The 23,616-nt window shown below is 40.2% G+C and overlaps 1 protein-coding gene across 2 annotated transcripts; it reads left to right on the plus strand.

Annotated features, from left to right (window-relative positions):
* The first annotated feature begins 4,267 nt into the window (after positions 1–4,267).
* RPS15A (ribosomal protein S15a) lies at positions 4,268–11,290 on the plus strand. Of its 2 annotated transcripts, none has more exons than XM_007064381.4 (5): positions 4,268–4,577; positions 6,182–6,319; positions 7,248–7,327; positions 9,749–9,834; positions 11,157–11,290. In XM_007064381.4, the coding sequence occupies exons 1-5, from the start codon at positions 4,430–4,432 to the stop codon at positions 11,248–11,250; spliced, it is 546 nt and encodes a 181-aa protein (XP_007064443.1). In that variant the 5' UTR covers positions 4,268–4,429; the 3' UTR covers positions 11,251–11,290. The 2 variants fall into 2 exon arrangements, with proteins under 2 accessions (XP_007064443.1, XP_043380098.1); XM_043524163.1 differs by having other exon boundaries at positions 4,574–5,859.
* The last annotated feature ends 12,326 nt before the right edge of the window (positions 11,291–23,616 follow it).

Raw genomic sequence — 23,616 nt, forward strand, 5'->3', positions numbered from 1 at the left:
ATCCTTCAACCTCACAAATGCATCTGTGGGCACAGGGCTACTATCTTAAGTGTCTCCCCTATTGCACTTAATCTAATGATAGTAAACTTCTCTCTTTATTTTTTTTCTAAAGAGTGGAGTTTGTCAGTATAACTGCTGTTTATTCAATCTGAGAAGTAGTGCCTATGCTGCTGAGAAGCCTGGAACATCATGGGAACAGAAGAGACCGTAATGTCTTTTCTCTGCAGCAAATGGAATTCCTTCCACTGTTGCTTGTCATAGCTTTCATAGCAGCAGCTGCTTATGACTGACCTAGGTCAATTTTTAGGAACTGTGAATAAATCTGTGGGGAAAGGGCATATATGAAAGTGACAAAGCAGGCCCAATCAACAAAAAATACAAGTTTGAACTCTACAAAGTTAGACACTGCTGGGGAAAATGAAACATTTGTTAATGTCTCAAAGCTGACATTTAACTAACTTTGGATTCTGACTATGATGAGTGTCCCATATAATGAGCAAGAATACTCTGATATAGAATTTCCCTTAGCCTCCATGGCTGCAGAGAATCTTTAAAATGTAAACTGATGTAGGGTTAATAGTTTAAGCCTATAAGTAGCCTGAAGTAGTAGCTTTCAATGGTATGAACTTTTCCATCTTAATCAACTTTGAAAAATATATGCTAATGTTAACTTGCTCACTTCTGAAGATCTCTCTAGAAACAGCAGAACACAATTCCAAACAGCCTCTAATGGGCTTCCCAGATGCTAAAGATCTGTTTTATCAAGCTGCCAGGCCTCCAGCTTTTTCCCAGCCAGTTTTCATAATGTGGATTGATGCATAACTAGCATACTGAAGCTTAAATTTAGGGTATATATGTTTAAAAACAACCAGCTTTGTTAAATGGTATAACCAAGTAACACTGTGGTATTCATATACAATAAAAACATCCCATTTTAAAAAAAAATTGTTGCTGAAGAATCTCCAGACATCTGTGACGTAATTCAAGAGGTTCACTCCAAAAGCTAGGCTTGCAAGGGATTACACTGGCTCTTGGCTATGAATGCTTTCATGTGGCTTGAAAACTGGGTGAAGACCATAATGAAAGATCAGCCTTGGGGATAGTGAAGTAACTGTTCCTTTGTTTTGAAGAAACTATACCTGGCATTTTTCTGTGCAATGTTACTACCAAAATATAGTGGCAATTTGGAAAAAAAAAATACCTTTGTTAAAGGGGTGGAGTGGGAAGAGATGCCTCTCTGAGGAACAAGACACTTATTTTGGCATCATAAGTACAACTACTTAACCTTTTATTGCAACACCTGTAGAAGAGCTTGGAGGATGGCTTTCTCACTTCTCTTTAAAGCAATCCACTCCACATAACTATTTCACCACTCCCTGTGCTTTTTGATCCTGGTCTCCAGAAAGGGCTGGAGATGAGGATAGAATTTCCATAGAGTCCTAAAAGGGGTTCAGGGAATGAAGCCACCCCATTGTTTTCTTCCAAGATCTGTTCATTCACTTGCAGAGAATGGAAAAAGACAGCTCTGTGACGGAATCCAAATAAGTGATATCTTCTTGATTCCAAACTTAGAGTGGTACATCCTGCTATATTAATGATAAATACCCTCATGCAGAGTTTGTGGTGGGTGGGAAAGGCCTTCCACCTCCCAGTGAATGTCATGTTATCTTGTGAATGCCTGAAATTTAACTGCACAAAGTAAAACAATCTTTTTTTATAGTAATTAGGTGTTAGCTGTACAGAAGTAGGGGGAATTGTGAGAATGTGCGATCCTTAACATAAAGATATCCTTTTAAAATACCAACAAAATCAAGCTAACTATATTCTTTGTATTCTGGTAAACTTGAATTCGGATAGAAATGCTCATCTTGCAAAAGGAGTAATGGTATCTTCACATCCTAGATTCTACTGTTCTCTACTCTTTTTGTAGCTTAAATGTCTGTATTTCTTACACTGATATAAAACTGGCCTATCATGCCCAGTTTAGGATTTTTTCCTCTCCCCACAGATCTCTTCTGTGGGCCTCAAACTTATTTACTCAAACAATTTACTCCTTAAGACTAAGTTTTTTGTTTATAAATCTATGGCTCCTCCATAATGTTTAGTGAGTTGTGTGCAATTTCAAAAAGAAAAATGGAAGAAAGGAGGTTTAATCAATCATTTCAATTACCTCACTTCTGCTGAATGTACCTGCAGTAATATACACCACGCACAGAAGCTGAGTGAATGTACCACTGTGATTTAAATGGAATATTAGTACATCAGGGAATACGGCTAGAGTGAGAGTGAAAGGGTCAAATGCTGTAATGTGCTCTGTCACTCCCTTTCAGGATACAGTCCTCCATTTTGTATGAATGGCCTGCATTCTTTGTTCCTAGATGTATTAAAATATTTTGTTTGAATGGGCTTATTTTACCAAGCAATCCAGATTATTCTGTGTGACTGCTCTGTCCTTATTATTTACCACTCCACCAATCTTTGTCATCCACTAATTTTATCAGTAGTAATTTTATATTTAGTTTTAGGCAATTGATGAAAATGTTGAACTGTACTGGACCATGCACTGAAGCCGAGTGAATGTACCACTGCAGAACCCTGCTAGAAGTATCCCCATTTGAAGATGATTCCCTATTGACAACTACCTTTTGAGATCCATAAATTAGCCAACTCTGAATCCATTTAACGTGCTTTACTGATGTCTAATGCTATTTTTTTAATCAGAATGTTATGTTGTGCTAAATCAAACAGCTTACAAAAGTCTATTACGTATATAGTTACCTTTCTCAACTAAACGTGTAATCATCACAGAATTGGGTTTGTCATAAAACCTATTTTCCATAAAAACATGGGATGAATTATATTCCTATCTTTAATCTTTTATCAATGTAATCCCCTGTCAACTTTATATTATTTTGCTCAGGATTTATGTCAGGCTAACTGCTCTATAGCTAACTGAGTCACCTCATATGCCCCTTTTTGAATACTAGCACATTAGTAGTCTTCTGGTATTTCCCTGGTATTCCAAATTTATTAAAAATTAACAGTGGCCAAAGATTTCCTCAGCCACCTGTTTCAGGACATTTGAGGACAAATTATTCAGGATTGTTCATTTTAAAATGTTTATCCCTAGTATATGGTCTTTGACCTCAGTTTCTAATGCACTGGAAACTACTTCATGAGCCTCGTGTATGATTACAGGTTTCAGAGTGGTATCCGTGTGAGTCTGTATCAGCAAAAACAACGAGTCCTTGTGGCACCTTAGAGACTTAACAAATTTATTTGGGCATAAGCTTTCATGGGCTAGAACCCACTTCATCAGATGCATGGAGTGGAACATTTAGTAGCAGGTATATGTATACATAGTACAGGAAAAGACAGGAGTTGCCTTACAAGGTTGGGGGTCAGTCTAACAAGACAATTCAATTAACAGAATACCAAGGGAGGAAAAATCACTTTAGTTGTGGTAATAAGCATCATCGTGTTTCTTTCCAAATACAAAAGAGAAATATTTATTGAATACTTCTCCTTTTTCGGTATCATTATGAATAATTTTACTGTCTGATGTCATTTCCCTAATGTTTTTGGAATGCTGTCAGATGCACAACACAAAGCTCCCTTCCAGCCAGTTCCACCGCTGATTGTGCTGGTTGCTGAGGTCCCCACTTCTAAGTCCTGAAGCACTTACCAAACTTCTCTGTTTTGGCTCCCTAACGGTGTGTGGTGACAAGCTCCATCCACCCTTATGAATGTTTCTAGACGTGGGAGGCAGCAACCTTCCGCTATGAAGCCCCTGACAGGGCAAGGCAAAGAGCTCACCCCATGCCCCCTTGGGTAACTGCCCCCCACCAGAGCCCCCTGACTGTGGAAGGCACAGAGCTCATTGCATGAACCGCTGGTGTTTAGCTTCCCCCTTACCAGGTCCCCTTGACTGCAAGTCACAGAGTTCAACTCATGGCTTCCTAGTCTGTAGGTCCCCGCTTAGTGGACTACACCATGTGGGGCACTTAGCTCCCCACTTCTGGTACCCCTGACTGGGGGAGGGGCTCAGCCTGAGGGCTCCCCACAAGCTCCGCGCTCTTCCCTCACTGCATCGAGTCGCTGCTTCCCTGCGCCAAGGCCTTCACGCTGAGCCCCCTTCCCCGCCCCAGGGCTCCCCTCGCCCCCCAGGATGCTGAGCTCACCTACTCCCCGCGAGCCAGCTAGCTCCCGTCGGACCACGGGCGCCCAAGTTGCGGAGCGCGCCCCTCACAAAAGACGGTGACTCGGCTGTGACAAGGTGAGTGGGCATTCAGTTTGTCCGTTCACACTTGCCTTCACCCTCCTCCCTCCCGGATCGGAAGTATTCCGGTTGCTATTGGATACCTGGCGGAAGTATCGACTGCCTGTCCCAGGAAGGGCCAAGAAAAATGGCGGGCGCCGCTCTCAGCCAATGACAGCAGGAGAGACCTGCGAGCGCTTCTCTCCGACTGGGAGAGCGGGTATCGCGAGATCCCTGAGATCTCCTTCCACCAACCTGAGTTCCCATAACACCCTGCGCGAGCCCGGCCTCTTCCTTTTTCCGCCATCTTGCTGCACTGGTGAGTTGCGGGCCTCGCTGGGCCCTGGGCGCCATCCGCCGTGTACTATCCCCATCCTGGCCCTGCCAGCGTCTTCATCCGCCTTCCCGCCACCTCAGGACTCCGCCCGGCCGGCTCAGTCTGTTTTGAGCCGCCTGCGCCCGCCACGGCCGCCGGTGGAGCCACCCGAATAGGGAGGGGGGAGGTGCTTTCCTAGCCTGAGCCCCGCTCTCTGGAGGGAGCTGCGGTGGGGTGGGGGAGGGTTCGGGTGGCAGGCTGGGCCCGAGAAGCGTGATGGTGGGACTCGGGCCGCGGGAAGAGGGGCGGGGATCTGGGGAATGTGAGACCGTAGCCTGGGCCCTGGGAGAGGGGGTGGTAGGAGGGGGCATCGCGGGGGTGAAGGGGCGTGCAGACGTAGGCTTGGCCCTGGAAGAGGAGGAAGAATCGGGGGCGGGAGGACGCAGACTGGGCCTGGGTAGGGAGCAGTCAGTTTCTCTGAGTTCAAGCTGAATCTCCCATAGTTTATCTCCTGTTAAGTCGGTGGGTGCTGACTGAGTTTAGCAGTAAATGCCCCACTGCACAGTGCAGATAAATACACTAGGCAGGAGGTTATTTTGTGTGGCAATGTGGCTTGATCCAGCCTTTCTGGACTCAAAGCACCTCAAAGATATTGTAAAACTCTGTAGGCCAAATGCTGACAGTGTAATGACTGGGTAGGCAAATGGGGCGATAGTACAATGCCTTGTTTAACTGTGGGATATGTTGCCCTAGTCATCAGAACACAAGCTTGAGTGCCCAAGTGCCACAGTATCTTCAATATGCAACTGGATTTCTGCCAGAGATGGGCGAATTGGGCAATACCTAAAAGGTTTTGTCCTTGTTCTGGACAGGCTATAATGTGGGGTAAATGATTCTTGAAACCCACTATCAAGAGTTGACAGTTTTTAGTGTAAAAAAAAAAACAAACAAAAAAAAAACACCCTCCCCACCAAAAAGTGCAAAGCCATGTCATTTTAATGGTATAACAACTCTGTAATTTAAACAGGGTCTAAGATTTTGCTCAATACTCCACTGCAGTCTCAACAGGCTTAGGTCCTATTTTGAGATTTTAGCCCACATTAACCAGTAGGTCCAAAAATAACTAGTGACTGTTTCAGTCTTGGGGTGACAGATTTCAGAAAGTACAGCTGATCTCTGGAAATTAGGTCTTTCTCATATTGAACACCTGAAATCTCTTATCACTTATGAAAAATCCTGGCCAGGATGTCTTGCAGCATCTTTAAATATGCTTTAAGTCTAGACTGTAAGTCTTTGTCTCTGAACATATCTTATTGTAGAACACTAAGTTTTATGCTGTATATGTTGTATAAACTTTTTGTGGCATAAAATGTATACTGTTGAATATAGTTATGATGGGTTTGAATTGTGGTGGTCATACCCAAGTAATAACTTGACCTGTGTGGTGTTTGCATAAAACATCTTGAAGCTTTGTCAGAATAATAATATCTGCTGTTCTGAGTTCAAAAATTCTGAGATTAACAGTGTTAGCTTTTTTCAAAAAGTATTCCTGCTTAAATGTGAAACCAAGAAGTTAGCACACATAACTAACTTTGTTTCACACACAGGCATCATGGTGCGCATGAATGTTCTGGCCGATGCCCTTAAGAGCATCAACAATGCAGAGAAACGTGGAAAACGTCAAGTTCTCATTAGACCGTGCTCTAAAGTAATCGTCCGGTTTTTAACTGTGATGATGAAGCATGGTAAGTCATCAGAAAGTAAAATTCTTATCTAATTATTTCTATAAAAGTTAAGAGGCACCAAATAGTGTAAAGCTCAACTATCTCCTGTAGCAAAGGGATATTGCATCACTTGCAATGTTTCAAACTGCAAAAAAAAAAAAAAAAACATTTGGGGGTGGGGAGTGGGCAAGGGCAAATACTTTGTTTATTGTCTTTTGGTTGGTGTGTTAATGAATAGCATTGGAAAAACTTGGGTATGCTGCCAAGATAAAGCCAACAATGCAATTTTTTGGAAGCTGTCCACAGTGGCCAGTGTTCAGTGTCTGAGTGATTCCTTAGATAAAACATGCATTGCCTTTCCAAGTGAACTTAAATTGCATTTAGTTTGACTCTGTGGGAAAGTGAGCTGATCAGTTACTCTGCTCTTTTGTAGAGTAAGCTAGTCAACTTGTTAAACTTCCAAGTTGAAAAGAGTACTTGGAGACATGCAAGACTAACCTTACAAAGTTAGTGCTGCCTTGAATATTGCTGGATATAAGACCATTGTATTAAATACGTTAAATGGAGAGTAATGTGTATTCTGTAATAGCTGAAATGTGATGACTTGTCTACATGAAAAAGTTGCACCATTTTAACAGTTGAGTGCTAATAGTTTTAAGTGTGATTGTTAAACCAATTCAGTGACACCAAGGCAAAAGGCTGTGTGTGGATGCTTATTTGGTTTAGCTTAAGTTGATTAGGACTCTTAAGCTAAACCAAAGTAAGTCAGTCTTAAACCAAAATAGCTTGGCACCAGTTTAATAAAATTGGTATATGAACTGATTTTAAGTTAAACCCACTGCAGCTCTCTCATGTAGACATGGTCTAAATGTTAAGTTTTTGACTTGTCTGCATTTAAGACTGCACTAATTTGGATAATAAAGGTTCTGCTTGATTTAATCGTTCACAGGTTACATTGGTGAATTTGAGATCATTGACGATCACAGAGCTGGGAAAATTGTTGTTAATCTCACAGGCAGACTGAACAAGGTAGGGTTTGATTTAGTGCTGAATTCTTTTTTCTTTCTAGAAAGCTGTTTAATTCTGAGAAATATACACTCTTCCTATGCATTTATATTGTTAATCTTTGAAGGAATTCTGTGAATGTGGTTGTGTAATGATAGATGATTTGATAAGGGCATGTGAATGGAGGCTAGTCTGCATGTGGCTAAAGTGGAAGCTTTCTTGGGTCCTAATGATTGTGCTGGATAAAAATGTACTTGAGCAACCATAACAAAGTAAATTAAATTAAGCTTGTGTGGGAATATGTACAGGGAACTTTGCTTGCCAGCACCACTTTCTCTGCTTTTTCCTTAGGGGCCTTCTAGTATGTATATATTGTTCAGTCATACACCCTGTCTATATTTGTGTAGTCTCATATTCCAGTTTCAGACAACAATTCAGTTATGAAATAATCAGTGAGCTAGAAATTGAATACTTAAGTATTTAAGCTGACCTTAATTGGAACAGATTTGTTTGGAACATGTTTAAGAAATGCAAACTTGTATCCAGGTGATGCATAATACTAGTAAATGACTAGAGAAAATTGTAGAAGTCAAGCCTTTCTGCTACTAACTGGATTTTGTCTGCAGTGAACTGTTGAGCTGTGCATCTTGTAGTTATGTCAGTGCACTGCACAACTCCTTCCTAAATATCCATGTAATGTTTTTGGGTTGTCAAGAAGATTTCTTTAACTCTGTCCGGAAATCCTGTGGGCTATATAACTTGACAGTTACCATCATGATCTATTATAACAGATTCCTCCATTGGTTCAAAACCATTTCTCACTTAAATAGTTTAAATGAAAACACTGCCCATCCAGTATGTCAACATTCTGAATTGGTAGCAGAGAAAGTTGACCCCTCATGAGCATATTTTGGATCCCTTCCATAGAGAACAGAAATCTGTCAACATAAACATGTTTTTCAACTGGAAATTACTTGTCTGGAGCAGGCTGAGGATTGTATAAATGCAATAGTAGAATCTCATAATTTGACCAGGTGGAACTATATAACAGTTTGGAGTCTGTTGTATTTTAGGATAAGGGTTTGTTCTGTCACTGAGCTACTTGGCAGTTGTTTTTTGAGTGATGTTTGGCACAAACAAATATATTTTTCTAGAGTAGTTCTATTACTTGGTCCAGTCAAACATTGAACAATGCAACAACAGCATACTTTTTTGCATGCTTAAGTGGCAAAGACTTGTTAAAATAAATGTAAATACCAATTAAATGGTGAGAATGAAAGTTGCTGTCTGCTCCATTTTAGAGGCCATATTTTTAGTGTCACTGGTTATTGACACTTCAGCACTTATGATACTAACCCAAGATATAATCTATGTTGGCGGTTCTAACTACACTGTATACTTCTGGTTTTTAATCATTTGCATAAGATTAGTATAATTAACTTGAACATTTCTTATTAGGTGGTGAGTTTCTAGGCATGGTTTTTAATTTCTCAGACATACAAAAAACTTAAAAGTTTGTGTCCAGGTAGCTAACTTTGTAGATATTCAGTTCTTCTTTGCCATGGTTAAGAACCTGGGAGTAGTCTCAGTTCTTTGGTAATAATGCTCCGGAGTTAATGCCTCCTTTCAAGGAGTATACAGCATGCTCTTAAGCTCTCCCAGAACTAAACTGGCCACAAAATGGCATTGCCTTCTGAGTTTGCAGACCCAGCAGTAATGTAGTTTCAGCCCTGTCTAGTTGAAAGGAAGACGGTAGTATCAAAGCAGCTCAGGACTGAATAGTTAGATCCTCTGCTTAGTCCAGCTGACAACTGAGTATGCACAGTGGATGAAGTTGATGGAATAATGGAGTGCCATTCTTGGATACTTTGATCTTACCCTGTCAGACAAGTTGGATACTTGATTGGCACTATTAATCCTCTTCTGATCAATGATTTGGCAAGACATAGCACTGAATGTCTTAAATGCTGCAACTTGTGTAGAGAGATAAGGTAGGCTAGCTATTATCTTTTATTGGATCAACTTCTGTTGGTGAGAGAGACAAGTTTTCAAGCCACACAGAGCTCTTCTTCAGGTCTAGGAAAGGTATTCACAGTAAAATGCATGGTGGAACAGATTGTAAGGGACCATTCAAGGTAGAACACCTCTGCAGTCATAGGATGAATAGGGGAGTGTGTGTTAATGGGTTACAGATTGTTGTAATAAGCCATACATCCATTTTCATTCCCAGACATGAAGAAGAGCTCCATGTAGCTTTGAAAGCTTTTGTCTCTCATCAACAGAGGTTGGTCCAATAAAACATACTACCTCACCCAACTTGTGTATCTCATATCCTGGGACCCAAAAGGGCTACAATTACATTGCATATACGACAATGGAAGAAATATATGTAGTAGTCCTCCTGTATCAAAGTTCTTCAGCTTCTGTTGGGGTTTTGTTTTATAGTGTGGTGTGATCAGTCCCAGATTTGATGTTCAGTTGAAGGACCTGGAAAAGTGGCAGAACAACCTTTTGCCTTCACGTCAGTTTGGGTAAGTGCCAGATATGCAGAGGTAAATTGTTGAAATTCACAATGAGGAGAATTGCTATGAATTGTTCTAAGTGAAAGTAGTTGATGCAAAAAAAAACTTCTTTGGGTAATTTCATAAATGAAACTAGCACTGTTTTGAAGATCTCTGTTCTGATCACTTCTTCAGAAAAGGGGGACACACTTAAAAATCAGTTTTTATATAAGCATTTTTTATCTACCGCTAAAAGTTAGCGCCAAGAGACAGCGTTCTGTTTTTCCGTTTGTGCATCTGACAAGACTTCGTATAGTCAATTTCATCTACATCATTCTCACTCTTCTCCCTCCGAATGTTGGTCTTAATTCTGTAGAGACACTTAAAAAGAAAGTTGTAATAAAAATACAAATTAACAGGTACTTGGGTATAGGTGTAGTATCAGAAATGACTGAGGTCTTTTTAAAAATTCTCTAGATATCAAACTAAGGACTTTCTTTTAATAGAGGCTCTGGCTGTTACATTAAATCAATATATAGTAGAATCCCACTGTCATTGAATCTTGTGACTAAGTGAACAAACACACCAAAGCAAGGAAAGATGCATTACAAAATGTACAGTTACTATAAAGAGTTAACTGTAGCTAAACATTGCTCTGGTATTCTAGTACATATGCTTCAGCATATTTTGTGTGAATTAAATAGAAACTCTTGTGAGGCTAATCTTGACAGTGTCAACTTTCGTGCAGAAAGCGTGATAATTACTATAGTTAGGTGTTAGAAATAACTAGAGTTACCTCAGCTAGCTGAAGCTTAGTACTAATATTCAGGTATTAGCAGCATCAGCATGAGCAACTTTAGGAGTTCTACCATATGAATTTTTTATGCTCTGCTAGCAATCTGGCATAATACCAACTATACACTTGTTATGAGCAGGTAATTGGCATGGGTTTGAAAATGGTGACATGGGCCAACCGCAAAGTTGAGGCTTATGACCTTGCTAACACTGCTTCAGCTCTACAGTGCTAACAGCGGGAATGTCAAATGAAAATTCCTAGTGTAAATAAGGTTTGTGGGGAAGTCAGGAAGGCTACTCTAAAGAGCATATTGTCAAATGTAAACTTACCCCAGTGCAATTTTAAATTCTCAAGCATTTCAAAATAGCATATTTGTAGGGTTTGTATAACTATTTTACATTAGAACTGTTGTAGTCTAAGTTGTCACACTTCCTTGCATTGGCTAAAGAAGCTGAGACATTGCACTACAAAAATGAGATTGGATGGTTTTTCTAATTGTATGAGTGGTAGGGAAATCTACCAGAATATGCTACTGAAAATACTTTTTACTTAATAGGTACATAGTGCTGACAACTTCCGCTGGCATCATGGACCATGAGGAAGCAAGGCGAAAACACACAGGAGGCAAAATCCTGGGATTCTTTTTCTAAAACTTGTAAAACAGGCATACTAATAAATTGTTCAAATGGACTCTGTTTGCATTCAGTATTAATGGTTTAGAACACTTCCTTTGGGAACACTGCAATATGTAATAACACTTGAGACCTAATGGTACACTCCCCACACTGTAAAACATGGAAGACGTATTGTAATTGAGCCAGTTTTAGATTTGGCATCTATTCCACTCTGCTTACAATTTTCTAATTCTACCAAGCTAATTAATTTCAGTTCAGGAAGAAACAAATTATAGCCAATTACTCCAAAATGCCCCCAAATCCTCTGTGTAAGCTCTGAAATTTTGAGCTGCACAGTATTATAGCCTATGACTGGTGCCACCTCTTATTTGGAAGTATGACTATCTAGTGCCTAGGGTTGTTAATGTGGATTGTTTTACCTTAAGGTTAGGTAATGAAAGATGCTTTACAAGTTGCTATAAAGACAGTGCCCAGGGAATAGCAAAGTAGCTTGTATGCTTTGAAATCTAAATTCTAATCTTATAAAAGTTTCTACTAGTCCAGGAAATAAGTACAGCGGAAAATTAATCAATTTGTTCCTAGGTTTTCCAATTAATCTTTTTGTTAAAACTTTTTCTAAAAAAATGCAAAAGTATATGCCTTCTCAAAGTTGCTGTGCAAATTTAGAGTTGTGAGGTTCTAGGCCTGTTGAACCCATTCCAGAATGGCAAAAAACCCTGAGATCTCGGTCTCCCACAAATAAACAGAGCAGGCAGCGACAAAAATTGGATTAGCGTTGAGTTATCGGTCACATTCTTCAAAGTCCGAGTACCCCCAAGATACAGTGGATTTTTTTTTTAATGCTGTAACAGGAGAAGAGACTTGAGCTCATTTCAAACAGTACCAGAGAATGTGAAGCAGGCTTCCTTGTAGCACAGCTGCGCTGCTGTAGCACTTCAAGGTAGACCTTACTTATGCTGATATGAGGGGTTCTCTCATTGGCGTAGGAATCCACCTCTCCAAGAGGCAGTAGGAAGGTCGAGGAAAGAAGTCTTCCCTCGACTAGTACTATTACGCTTATAAAAACTCAGGGGGAGTTTTTCAGGGGACAAGGCAATATGCAGTGTTTATTTAAAATGCTAAACAAATATTAAAAATCAGTAAGTATATGCATATATCCAAACAAGTGCGCACACGCAAAGATTTTGCATCTGGTGTTATAGTTACTAGTCCTTATTGTTGCTCGAGTCAGCCTAGTGGCCAGCTAGACTGAACACGAGTAGTGGGAGCTGGGCCTCTGTCGAATGCATCCGATGCTCTGTTGTTGCAGAACGACCCAAAGCTTCCTGGCTCTCGCCCACGTTTATAGTAGTTGTCTTTCATGTAAGTCTATGGATTTTGCTTTGTCAACTGGGATCTGTTAATTGCAAATCTGCTGTTCTCACAGTCGTCTCATCAGTAATGTTTGGCTCCTCAATCACAAACTGGGTGCTGGGTGTTTAAACAGCTGCTCCTTATCTTATAGTTTTTTAGTTTGGGGTGGATGCCTTGCTCTTCAAGGTCATTAATCTGCACTCCTACAGCCATCAGGACAGGATGACACTGGTGTCTTGTGATTACTCGTCTGCTCAGCTGGCCTCTTATCTTTCAGGTGAGTTGCATCATACGCGCATTTAACTTATGCAAATTCAACTATATGCACTTGGGGGGGAGGGGGTATCGATCTAAGTTAAGCAACTTCAGCTATGTGAATAACGGAGCTGAAGTCGACGTACTTAGATCTACTCACCGTGGTCTTCACTGCAGTGAGCTGACTGCTGCCACTCCCCCGTCGACTCTGCCTGCGTCTCTTGTGGTGGTGGAGTACAGGAGTTGATGGGAGAGCGCTTGGGGGTCAATTTATCATGTCTAGACTAGACACGATAAATCAATCCCCACTGGATCGATTGCTGCCTGCTAATCCAGTAGGTAGTGTAGACAGCCTCTATGCGCATTGAAACCTCCCACCGAAGAGGGACAGCCTTCTGATGAGAGAGAATTCAAAGCCAGCCAAGGTTGGCTTCACAGTTTTAGGAACCGCTTCAACCTCAAAAACGTGCAGACTGCTGGTGAAGCCGCCTCTGCCAGTGAAGAGGCAGCAAAAGCCTACTCTGAACAATTAAAGAAAATCATAGAAGAAAAGGGCTATCTTCCAGAACAAGTTTTTAATGCCGACGAGACTGGGCTCTTCCGGAAAAAAATGCCCAACCACGCTTACACTTCGAAATCAGAAAGACAAGCCCATGGCTTCAAAGCGGCTAAAGACTGTGTGACTCTGTTGTTTTGTGACAATGCGGCTGGGCATTTAATAAAGCCGGTCTTGCTGTACAGGGCTGCAAATCCTTGTGCCCTAAGAGGTAAGAACAAAAATCTCCTGCCTGTGTTCTGGCAATCAAATAAAAAGGCTTGTGTGACAGCAGCATTATTTTTGGATTGGTTCCACAAGTGTTTCATTCCGGAGGTCAAGCAGTACCTCGAAGAGAAAGGACTTGACTTTATAGTGTCGCTGATCATAGACAATGCTGGCCACCCTGCGGCACTCCGGTTTGCGATTTAAGGGATTTTCAAGGATAATTTTGACTATACGCGATTTTCGCCTTACGCGCTGACTTTAGAACCTAACCCCCGCGTAAGATGCGACAACACTATACTTACATCCTTGCATACCTCACTCACACAAAGAACAACTATAAAAAGAACAGGAGTACTTGTGGCACCTTAGAGACTAACAAATTTATTAGAGCATAAGCTTTTGTGAGCTACAGCTCTAGTCTCTAAGGTGCCACAAGTACTCCTGTTCTTTTTGTGGATACAGACTAACACGGTTGCTAATCTAAAAGAACTATGTATCTGTCTACTAAGCAATTAGAGGAAGTTAAACAGTTTCACAGCTATACATTCTTCTACTGAGCAATTAAATGGAACAGGGGCTGTTGAACAACTTTCTAACAAGCAGGCTTATAGCAAAACATGATTTTGAAACAAATCAATCTCATTTAGTACTCTTAACTCTAACTCAATCCAAAACAGCTTAATAGATCAGGGCAACTTAGTCCGGGATTGGTATTGGGTGGGCACTGGCTAACAGCACTGTCTACACAGAGACTTAGGTCGACTTAACGGCATTACTTGGGTGTGGATTTTTCACACCCCAGCCTGGCATAGTTAAATAGACCTAGTGAAGATCAGGTCTTGCACTAAGATTTGAATAGACTTGTTGGAATAGAACAAACATCTTTACATTTTTAATCATTAAATATATGGTTTTCCTTAGTGTAATCAAGTATACAACTTGCAGATTTCCTTATCTTGGTGTCCTGGGCATCATTGCAATCACTAAAAATAACTGGATCAGATGGAGGTCTTCCACTGCAGAATCTTAAGCTGAGCCTAAGAAGGAAAACTAACCTTATTTATAGTGCTTGAGTTGAATAACCTAAGAGTAGCAGTAGACTGATAAATGAAAAATAATGGGTTTGGTGTTAAAATGTTCCCTGAAAGAGAAAACTGGAAGACATTATGTATTCCTAAAAACAGGTTCTCAAGTTGTTTTTTTGTAAGCATGGGGATACCTGTTTGTGCTATTTAGTGGTGATGGATGCAGTTCACATTGTGAGCTCTCAATCTTGCAGCTTAATGCTCATAAAGCTCTTGGGATCACCTTAAGATATACTGTTTTGTTTTGTTTTTTGTTTTTTGTTTTTTTTAATACCTTGCCTCGTGGTGTTACCCTCGACTGGAAATAGTTGAAATGTAGATGTAACATCAAAGCCGTGGTGATGTGTTCCCTTGAGTGAGGTTCACTGTGGTTTTAAGCTCACTAATTTAGTTATTTTCTTTTGTTTGTGGCTTATGGAGCCCAAGACTAATTACAATAATCAGTCCTTGGCATGTGTATAGCTCTATCCAGTAGTCTATTTGCATTAGGTGTGATTGCTTTAACCTTATACAATCACCTCATTGATGTGATCCTACTTCGGAAACTTCTGAAGTGGAAGAATATTTTAATGTCTCTGGATGATTTCTCAGTTTAGACTAAGGTGGTCATGTATTAGAGTATATTCAGTTTATTTAATGATCCAATACCATTGACACTAGGCCTAGAGCATCTGTTCCTTTGCATTAATAGTCCCTGCACCAGATGCAAGGGAAGGGCATGTATGTAAGTAGGTGGCACCAGGAGCACCATCCCAGGACAGATTTTATTGTACATAATTAAGTTTATTTTAGAGCATGGGTTTCCAGACTTGCCTACTATGGACTACATTCTCATATGGGCTTCCTTCCCATTCATGATCAAATAAAACCCAGGCAGCAATTACAGCTTTAATGTGATTTAGCAGGTAAAAGTAAGGGAAAGCAGCCCCATGTGATCAGTCAGCCTTCCACAGATGGAAAACTTGAAAGCAGACTTGTAGTGTTTGAAGTTACCATATACGCAAGCACTGGACTGATTCCTAAGGGAAGGAGCAGCATTGGTTGCATTTTAAAACAAACCAAACCAAACTTTTGCACTGACAAAGTGAAGAGACTGCAAAAGCAACTGTGGAAGTAATTTTCTGTGGATGCTATTTGTCTGAATATCTGTCTCATCCTCATCATTGGCTGATACTGCTTTGAAGTTATAAGCCTATATCTGGCGCATCTATAGTCACAAATTGAAATGTCACCGTACAACATGGAAAAGCTAAAATGGGGTAACATGAAGAGAATCTTGAAAGCTGTAAAATAATAAATCAAATTGCATGTCTAGGTAGTTTTGCTTCAGTAATAGTCCCCATTTAACTCTGCCTAACATAAGATTTCCATAATCTCTGGCTGTGGTTCTACTAGCTAGTTGCTGCAGGCTAGAGATCCAATTAATTCCTGAAACAAGATTCAGCAACTAAGATGTTGGATTACAGCACCCAGCATAATGCCTTAGTATGGAGCTGCCTGAGAAGGTTTTGTAAAAACATTCCGTTCTAAAGCAGGCTGTAGAAAATGGGAAGAGAGAGATGCTGAACTGTGGCAGTGCTCAGAACGTTTAGGTATCTTCCTGAGTGAAATCTAAACTTTGCAGATTGTCCAGAAAAGCTCCAAATCCAATAGCAGGTGAGTGTTCTGAACTTGCATGTGTGCCCCTCCCCTAGGCTAGCCTGAGGTGAACTTTAGAGAAAAACATTAGCCTGACTGACAAACTTGAAAGACTGCATCTAGTTGCTATTCATAAACCTGCACGCTATCCACTATATTAAATCTAACTCCTTGAATTAATTGCCTTTGGAAGTGTTTCTGGAAGCAGAACCTGCTTGCCTAGTTGAGGAATGGTTAGTATTTGTAAACCGCGAATAATAGGAGTTCTTCCCACATGCACAGTGCATTCTCACTTGTGTGTCCCAACAATTTACAAAGGTGGGTAAGCATCACTAGTCCTATTTCACATGTGGTGGAATGGTTAAAGAGTAAATAACTCACCTAAGATCAGCCAAAAACTCTGGGGCATTCTGGAAATAATGGTGGGTTATCTGTTAGACCAGTGTGCCCCAACCTTTCCAGACTATTGTGCCCCTTTCAGGAGTCTTGATTTGTCTTGCATACCTCAAGTTTCACCTCACTTAAAAACTACCTGCTTACAAAATCAGACATAAAAATACAGAAGTGTCACAGTCCACTATTACTGCTATTGCTTACTTTCTCATTGTTACCATATAATTATAAAATCAATAGGAATATAAATATTGTACTTACATTTCAGTATATAGACCAGTATAAACAGGACGACTGTGTGAAATTCTAGCCTGTACTCCAGTGCTTTTCATGTAGCCTGTTGTAAAACTAGGCAAATATCTAGATGAGTTGATGTACCCCCTCAAAGACCTCTGTACCCCCATGAGGTACATGTACCCCTGGTTAAGAAACACTGTATTGGACATCTTATTCTTCTGATCACATGCACTGTAGAAACAGCATCTCCCTTCCTTACTGACGGTGGGCGTTTCTTTTTCAGAGTTTAATTTATTATAAAAAAAAATAATAATAATAAAAAGCACTTGGATTAATTTTGCTGGATATGTATTTCTCTTGCAATGAAAGATTCTACCAGCAGGTGGTAGCACATGATTTAATCATCCCAGGTTTTTCGAAGGTTATGCTAAATCATGATGGAGGCCCTTCTGTCTTTTGTGTAGCTAAGGAAAGATCCTGACTCTTACCTCACACTAGTGTACTTCTGTTGAGTTGATCCTGTTTTGCACAAGGCTAAATGAGATGAGAATAAGGACTGAAAAAGAAACTTGCTCTACAAGATGCTGGATCAAACTGAAGCCGGATGTAACACCAATGATTTCAATGGCATTTTACACCAGGACTGATTTTTCTGATCCCTTATGTTTTAATTACTTTGTGGGAGATGCCAATCAAAGCAGTTCTACCAAGAATGGCACACTTTTTCAGGTTCTTAAAAACTAAGACTTATGGGTAGGGCCCTACCAAATTCACAGTCCATTTTGGTGAATTTCACAGTCATAGGATTTTTAAAATAGTAAATTTCATGATTTCAAATATTTAAATCTGAAATTTCACAGTGTTGTTATTGTAGGGGTGCTGACTCAAAAAGTTGTGGTGGGTTTGCATTATTATGCAGTACTGCATAATATAATTTGCATCATTATGCAGTACTGCCACCCTTTCTTCCTACTGCTGCCAGAGAGCGGCACAGAAGTAAGCTTGGCATGGTACGGTATTGCCACACTTACTTCTGTGCTGCTGCCTTCAGAGCTGGGCTCTTGGTTGGCAGCTGCCACTTTTTGGCCATCCAGCTCTGAAGGCTACAGCACAGAAGAAAGGGTGGCATGGTATGGTATTGCCCCCTCCCCCCCCCCCCCCCCCCCCCCCGCGCCCTCTGCACTGCTGCTGGCAGGACACTGCCTTCAGGGCTGGGTGCCTGGCCAACAGCTGCCACCCTCCGGCTCCCTTTTGGGTCAGGACACCCCCAATTTGAGAAACACTGGTCTCCCCGGAGAAATCTGTATAGTATAGAGTAAGAGCGCACACAAGACCAGATTTCACGGTCCATGACACTTCACAGTCCATTTTTCATGGTTGTGAATTTGGTAACTGACCTACAAGTAGGGCCCTATCAGAAATACAAGTAGTAATTACAGGTAGATCTTTACCATCCTTTAAATTGAACAAAGTCAAATTATTTCAATGGCTTTCTTAGCTCCTTTGAGATTCTAGGAGACAAATTCAGTGGTGAGAAACACTGATGGATGTTAGCCATCAAGCATGAACGGGGACAGAAAATGGATGTATGTGAGTTTAAGTGGCAAAGCTTTGACTTTCATCATTGCAAGTTGAGGGATAAGAGTGGATATAATAGGAAGTGCAACTAATAGAACTGTGTAAGGTAAAGCAGATCTTCTCATTTTCTCTTGTGCTCTCCTTATCTTTCCTACTACATCCAGCCCCTACTTTGATGTGTAAATCCCAGGTGGCCTACCCACTGAATGCCAAATCAGTGCAAGTTACATTGCTTTAGTGCTTCCTAGTTCTGGATCCACTTACACCACTATTTACTGCTGCATTTGGCTCAGACCTCTGTGGTCTTGACACATCTTGGCACTGTGGGTACATGTAGCAATCTGAAATGTGTTCCCACATCTATGAGACATACCATTACTGTGGTTACTAATATTGTAGATACAGTTTGGTCTAGATATAGCTGTTAATAAAAGGTATGATGAAGAGCAAAGCTAAATGTTACTCAAGAGTACTGAAGTTACATTCTAAGATGCGTATAGGTAAAATGAAATATGGGTGAACTCCTGGCCCCTGTAGTCAATAGCAGAGCTCTCATTGACTTGAATCCAGGATTTTATCCTTATTGGGAATGGATTGCAGCCTTGCTGCCAAGTCTCTCTGTTCTACTTTAGGTAGGAAAGTTCTCTCTTCTACTGTGACATAAAATTATCTTTTTGCCAAATAATGTAAGAAACAATCTGCCCTGCTGATGATTAACTTCTTTAGAGTTACATAAGGGCTGAATTTCTAGGGTGTTTGAACTGATGAGTTTTTGGTATTTCCAGTTGCTCATTTTGTAAACAATATGTCCTTTATCTGCTAGGCTAGTAACAAAAACTTCAGGCCATGGCTGTATCTGCTTTTGGCTGAGAAGTTGCTGTGAGCCTCTCCCCTTCAGTTTGTCTGTGGCACTTCAGATGGTATAAGTGGCAGATGCTTCTCTCAGCCCCACAAAATGTGATATTTAGTTTTTGAATCCTGAGGAGCCAGCCCAATCATACTGCTTACGTTTACTGGTCTTTCAATTCAGGTAAGCTTCAGCTAAAAGGCCTGCATCTCAGCTTCATCCATGTCCTAAAACACTAGTGTCAGATGCGAGGTGTGGTGTTTCGCCTTCTGATGGAATCATGATGGAGGGCTCTTCGTCTTCTTACTCTACATAGCCAAAGAGGAATGATGCTGATAGTCAATAATATTACACCCTGCAGATTGCTAACCTGAGTCACTGATGAACTGGGTTCTCTCCCTTGATCCAGGGGCACCTGTAGTTTTCCTTTTCTCTCACTACTCCTTGCAGTTCTTGGCCTTTTATAAAGACCAGGTGCTTTTCACTATCTCCAACCTCTGGCCTGAGCTGAGAGGCAGATGATTAGTCACAGGTGTGGCTGGGCCCTTCTCCTGTTAAAAAGGCTGGTTCACCCAGTGGCATTGCTTTTGTCTGCTTTTTCTTCCCCAGGAAAATCAGTGTCCTATAAAAAGCTAATGGAAACAGAAAAAGTGAAGGGGCTACTCAATTGGTTCATGATTACAAATTGCATAGTCTCAAATGACAAGGTTTCTTGTGTTTTTTTTTTTTTTTTTCAAAAGGCTAATTCAGCCAATTCAGATTTATAAACAAGATTAGCCAATGTTAAATATCTCACAACCATAAATCACATTATGATTTGACCAAGAGCTTGATAAATTGTCTCAGTAGATTTGGTAAACAGAACCTGAACGTTTAGTCCAGAGGAATGGCCTATTCATTTCAGGAAATTTCAGAAACAGCATGTATTCATTCTGAAAGTCACCTATTCAAATGCTTGCTTTTCTCCAAAGGAATCTATTTATACACACAGTTCCATTTTAAAACAAATAGAATTATCTAATTTGATATAATATTCCTGCTGTTATACTTATCTGTCTGGTACAGTAAATAAGCATTAAGGACTAGTGGCTCCACTTTAACTGTGCAATTGGTATTAAAGCAGGCGAAGATTAAATAGAATCTGTTATTCTGGACCTTTTGTATTTGATACCAGAGTGCTCTGTGATATTTCTTTGTAACCATGGGTGTAAATGAAAGTTTTCCCATGTGTCACCTGAGTACAAATGTCTCATTTGGTTTCATTTATAAATTGTATTTCTACCATAAAGATATACCAAAATGTTGGCAGAGTGCATTAAAAGCATAACTGGATAAGGATTCTCTATTGAATGAGGTCATTTATTTGAATACCAGTCTACCCCTTCTGTTAAAGAAAACAGGATCAACGACAACAGAGGGGAAAATGTGAATACCGCTGTAAATAAAATGTTTCGCTTACGCTGGTGCTCAGTGCACATATGTAACATTATGCAAATGAGTGCTAAGCAAATAAGCTGAATCTCTGGTGAAACAATAGAAACAAAGGAGAATTTATTGGAAAAATTCTCTATTGCTGTCATCGTATACAAAGGAACTGGACATAAATAGGGTCTCATCAAAGTCATTGGGAGTTTTGACTTCCGTAGGAACGGGGATTGGACAAAGAGTAACTCCTGTCAACTCCTCGTGGGAGCTCTTTGTAAATATACAAATCTAGCTACCATTTCTGGAAAGGTGGTCTTGTAATTTAGATTTGGCCAAACCTGATTATAGCACAGTACCGGGAGTCGGCGTTATATTCCCAGCTCTGCCATGGACTACTCCTGGGGCCTATGAAAGGTAACAAACTCTTTGTGCCATAGTTTATTGATCTGTAAAGTGTGGCATTATGATTCATAGAGAAAGACTGTTATATTTCATAGTGTGTAATCAGCTAAATTATACTGGGATACTATATTTTGACTAATATGAAGTCCACTGCTGTACTTAAAGGGTTAAAACTTTACAAGTAAAGGGAAATGGCCCCAATGCCTGTCAGATTTCAATTGGTACTGGACAGTGGTGATACATTTAAACAAAAGAGGTTTTTAACAGCCCTTGTTAGGGAAGAAATTGTTAAGTTTGTGTATTGGAAGCAGATGGCATTTTCTTGTTTATTTTGCATAATGGTTTTGGTTATAACGCTGTTCTAGTTACACGGTTCCCTAATCAGAATGGCCTCCAAAAATTTAACAAAAAAAGTTGTTGTTTTCAGGAATCATCTTTATTAACGCAGCATGTGCACATATAAAGATGAGCAGTTGTCTAATTAATAACTAAATTACAACCTGTTAAAATGTGATACTTTTGCTTTGATATGATGATATATTAGTCACACTCACTTTATATAACCAAGGATTCAACTGGAATTTTATACCTTGAACACACCAGGCATACCTTGTTCATTTTTCTGAAACTGAGGAATGGCTATGTTAAATACTGTACAGCTATTTTAAGTGATCTGGAACAAATTGTTCTAGCTGCATTCCTGCCTGAGCTTGACAGGGGAGAAAAAACTGTGGACCGGAAATATACATACACAGTATTAATACAAGTGGAGAAATGGTGCTTATGTCATTTTGACAATAATGTTCCCCTGAGTAATTCTGGATTAAGAGATTTTTAAGGCCAGAAGAGACCATTAGATTATCTATCCTGACCACCTGTATAACACCATAGAATTTTATCCAGTTACTCCTGTACTGACCTGGATGAAATTCCTAGACAGCTGGAGAGAGAGAAAGCGAGAGAGGGGTTAATGAACAAACATAAACTAGAAGCCTGGCTAGCATGGAAAATTGTTCCATTGGAGGTTTTAACATTACAAAGGTTTCATGCATCAAACTTAGAAATCTTAACATACATGAGTTCTATGGCACCAGTTTAGACATCTATGAATCTGTTTTGGAAAAACAACAACACAATCTTACGAATGTCTAGTTACTCAGCTCCCATTTAAAAATAAATAATCTGATTTCCATCTAATTTCTTGACTACAATAAGTCGAGCTCCGTTTGCTCCACCCGTATTTTGAATTCTATATTTTTTTTGCTCAGATTCTTTATCTAATATACCAGTCAAATATGCAACTGTTTTATAAGAATGCTACTTTACACTGACCACCTTTAATTTGAGCATTTCAAAGCTCTTTTTGAACAGCCTTCTCAACGCCCCATGTCTCTCCATACCCTTGTAAGGTACGTAGGTAAGAATTATTACTTCCATTGTACAGATAGGTGGCTTGCCTAATGTCACACAGCAAGTCAACAGCAAAGGTAGGAATAGGATCCAACAATAAAGAATATTAGTGCCATCAGTTTAATTATTTGAAAACATCAGCTGGTTTGGCCAAGCACAATGTGCTTTGTAAGGGGCCCCACCTAGAAGCAGACACAGAAGCCCCATTACAGAGTTGGTTGCCGGCAGAAAAGTTTAACTTTTCTGCCCACTCTGGTAGCTCTGTGAGATACACGTCTTGTTCTTGTGAGTGCGTCAGGGTAATGCAGTACTAGCTGATCATATTTCAGTGCTATACAAACAAAAGAATGCAGGATACTCCATCTCAAATAGCCAACAACACCCAGCACACACAATTTCCGTTCTTTTTACAGTGGCAAAAATTCTATATGATAGAAATCAAATGTTCTTTGACATCAGGCTGGTTTGCTGCGTATTTTCATGGAACAGGTGTGGTGTTCCACCGATTCTGGGCTGTGACTCCAGAATTTGGTTTCCCTAGTCAGTGTAGCCATAGGCACTTTTCAAATGGGTCAATTGAGCATTCTTGCAGTGTAAGTTGGTTAAATGTGCTGGTATCAAGCCATGAACATGTTACTAAGCAATGTAAGCTACAACTTGCTATTAAATCCAGTCACCTCACTTGGTAATGAGGTTGGAAATGAAGAATGATGTGTTTGAGGTTGCTTGCCTGGTATGCTTATTGAGTGACTTTGCTATTTAATCATCATGACCTCTTGTGCAATGGTGCAACGCCAACAAGAGCCTCATTACTAACCTGATGTCCATGATACTGTACTCAGCAGAGCCCTGTAGAGTTTATGAAATGTCCCTTTGTGAGGCTACCATCTGTGATTTAATGTCTGCACTGGACCCATTGTAATATGTGATGAACATGAACGTAGCAACTTTGGACATGATCGTTGTTTGAGGAATCACAATCCTGTCTTGGTAGG

This window comes from Chelonia mydas, chromosome 10 (assembly GCF_015237465.2).
Source record: "Chelonia mydas isolate rCheMyd1 chromosome 10, rCheMyd1.pri.v2, whole genome shotgun sequence".
Taxonomy (NCBI): Eukaryota; Metazoa; Chordata; order Testudines; family Cheloniidae; genus Chelonia; species Chelonia mydas.

Coding starts and splice junctions, on each gene's coding strand:
- RPS15A (XM_007064381.4), top strand. CDS start 4,430: ATGACAGCAGGAGAGACCTGCGAGCGCTTCTCTCCGACTGGGAGAGCG. Junction 6,320..7,247: donor AACTGTGATGATGAAGCATG/GTAAGTCATCAG, acceptor AATCGTTCACAG/GTTACATTGGTGAATTTGAG. Junction 9,835..11,156: donor TTGCCTTCACGTCAGTTTGG/GTAAGTGCCAGA, acceptor TTTACTTAATAG/GTACATAGTGCTGACAACTT.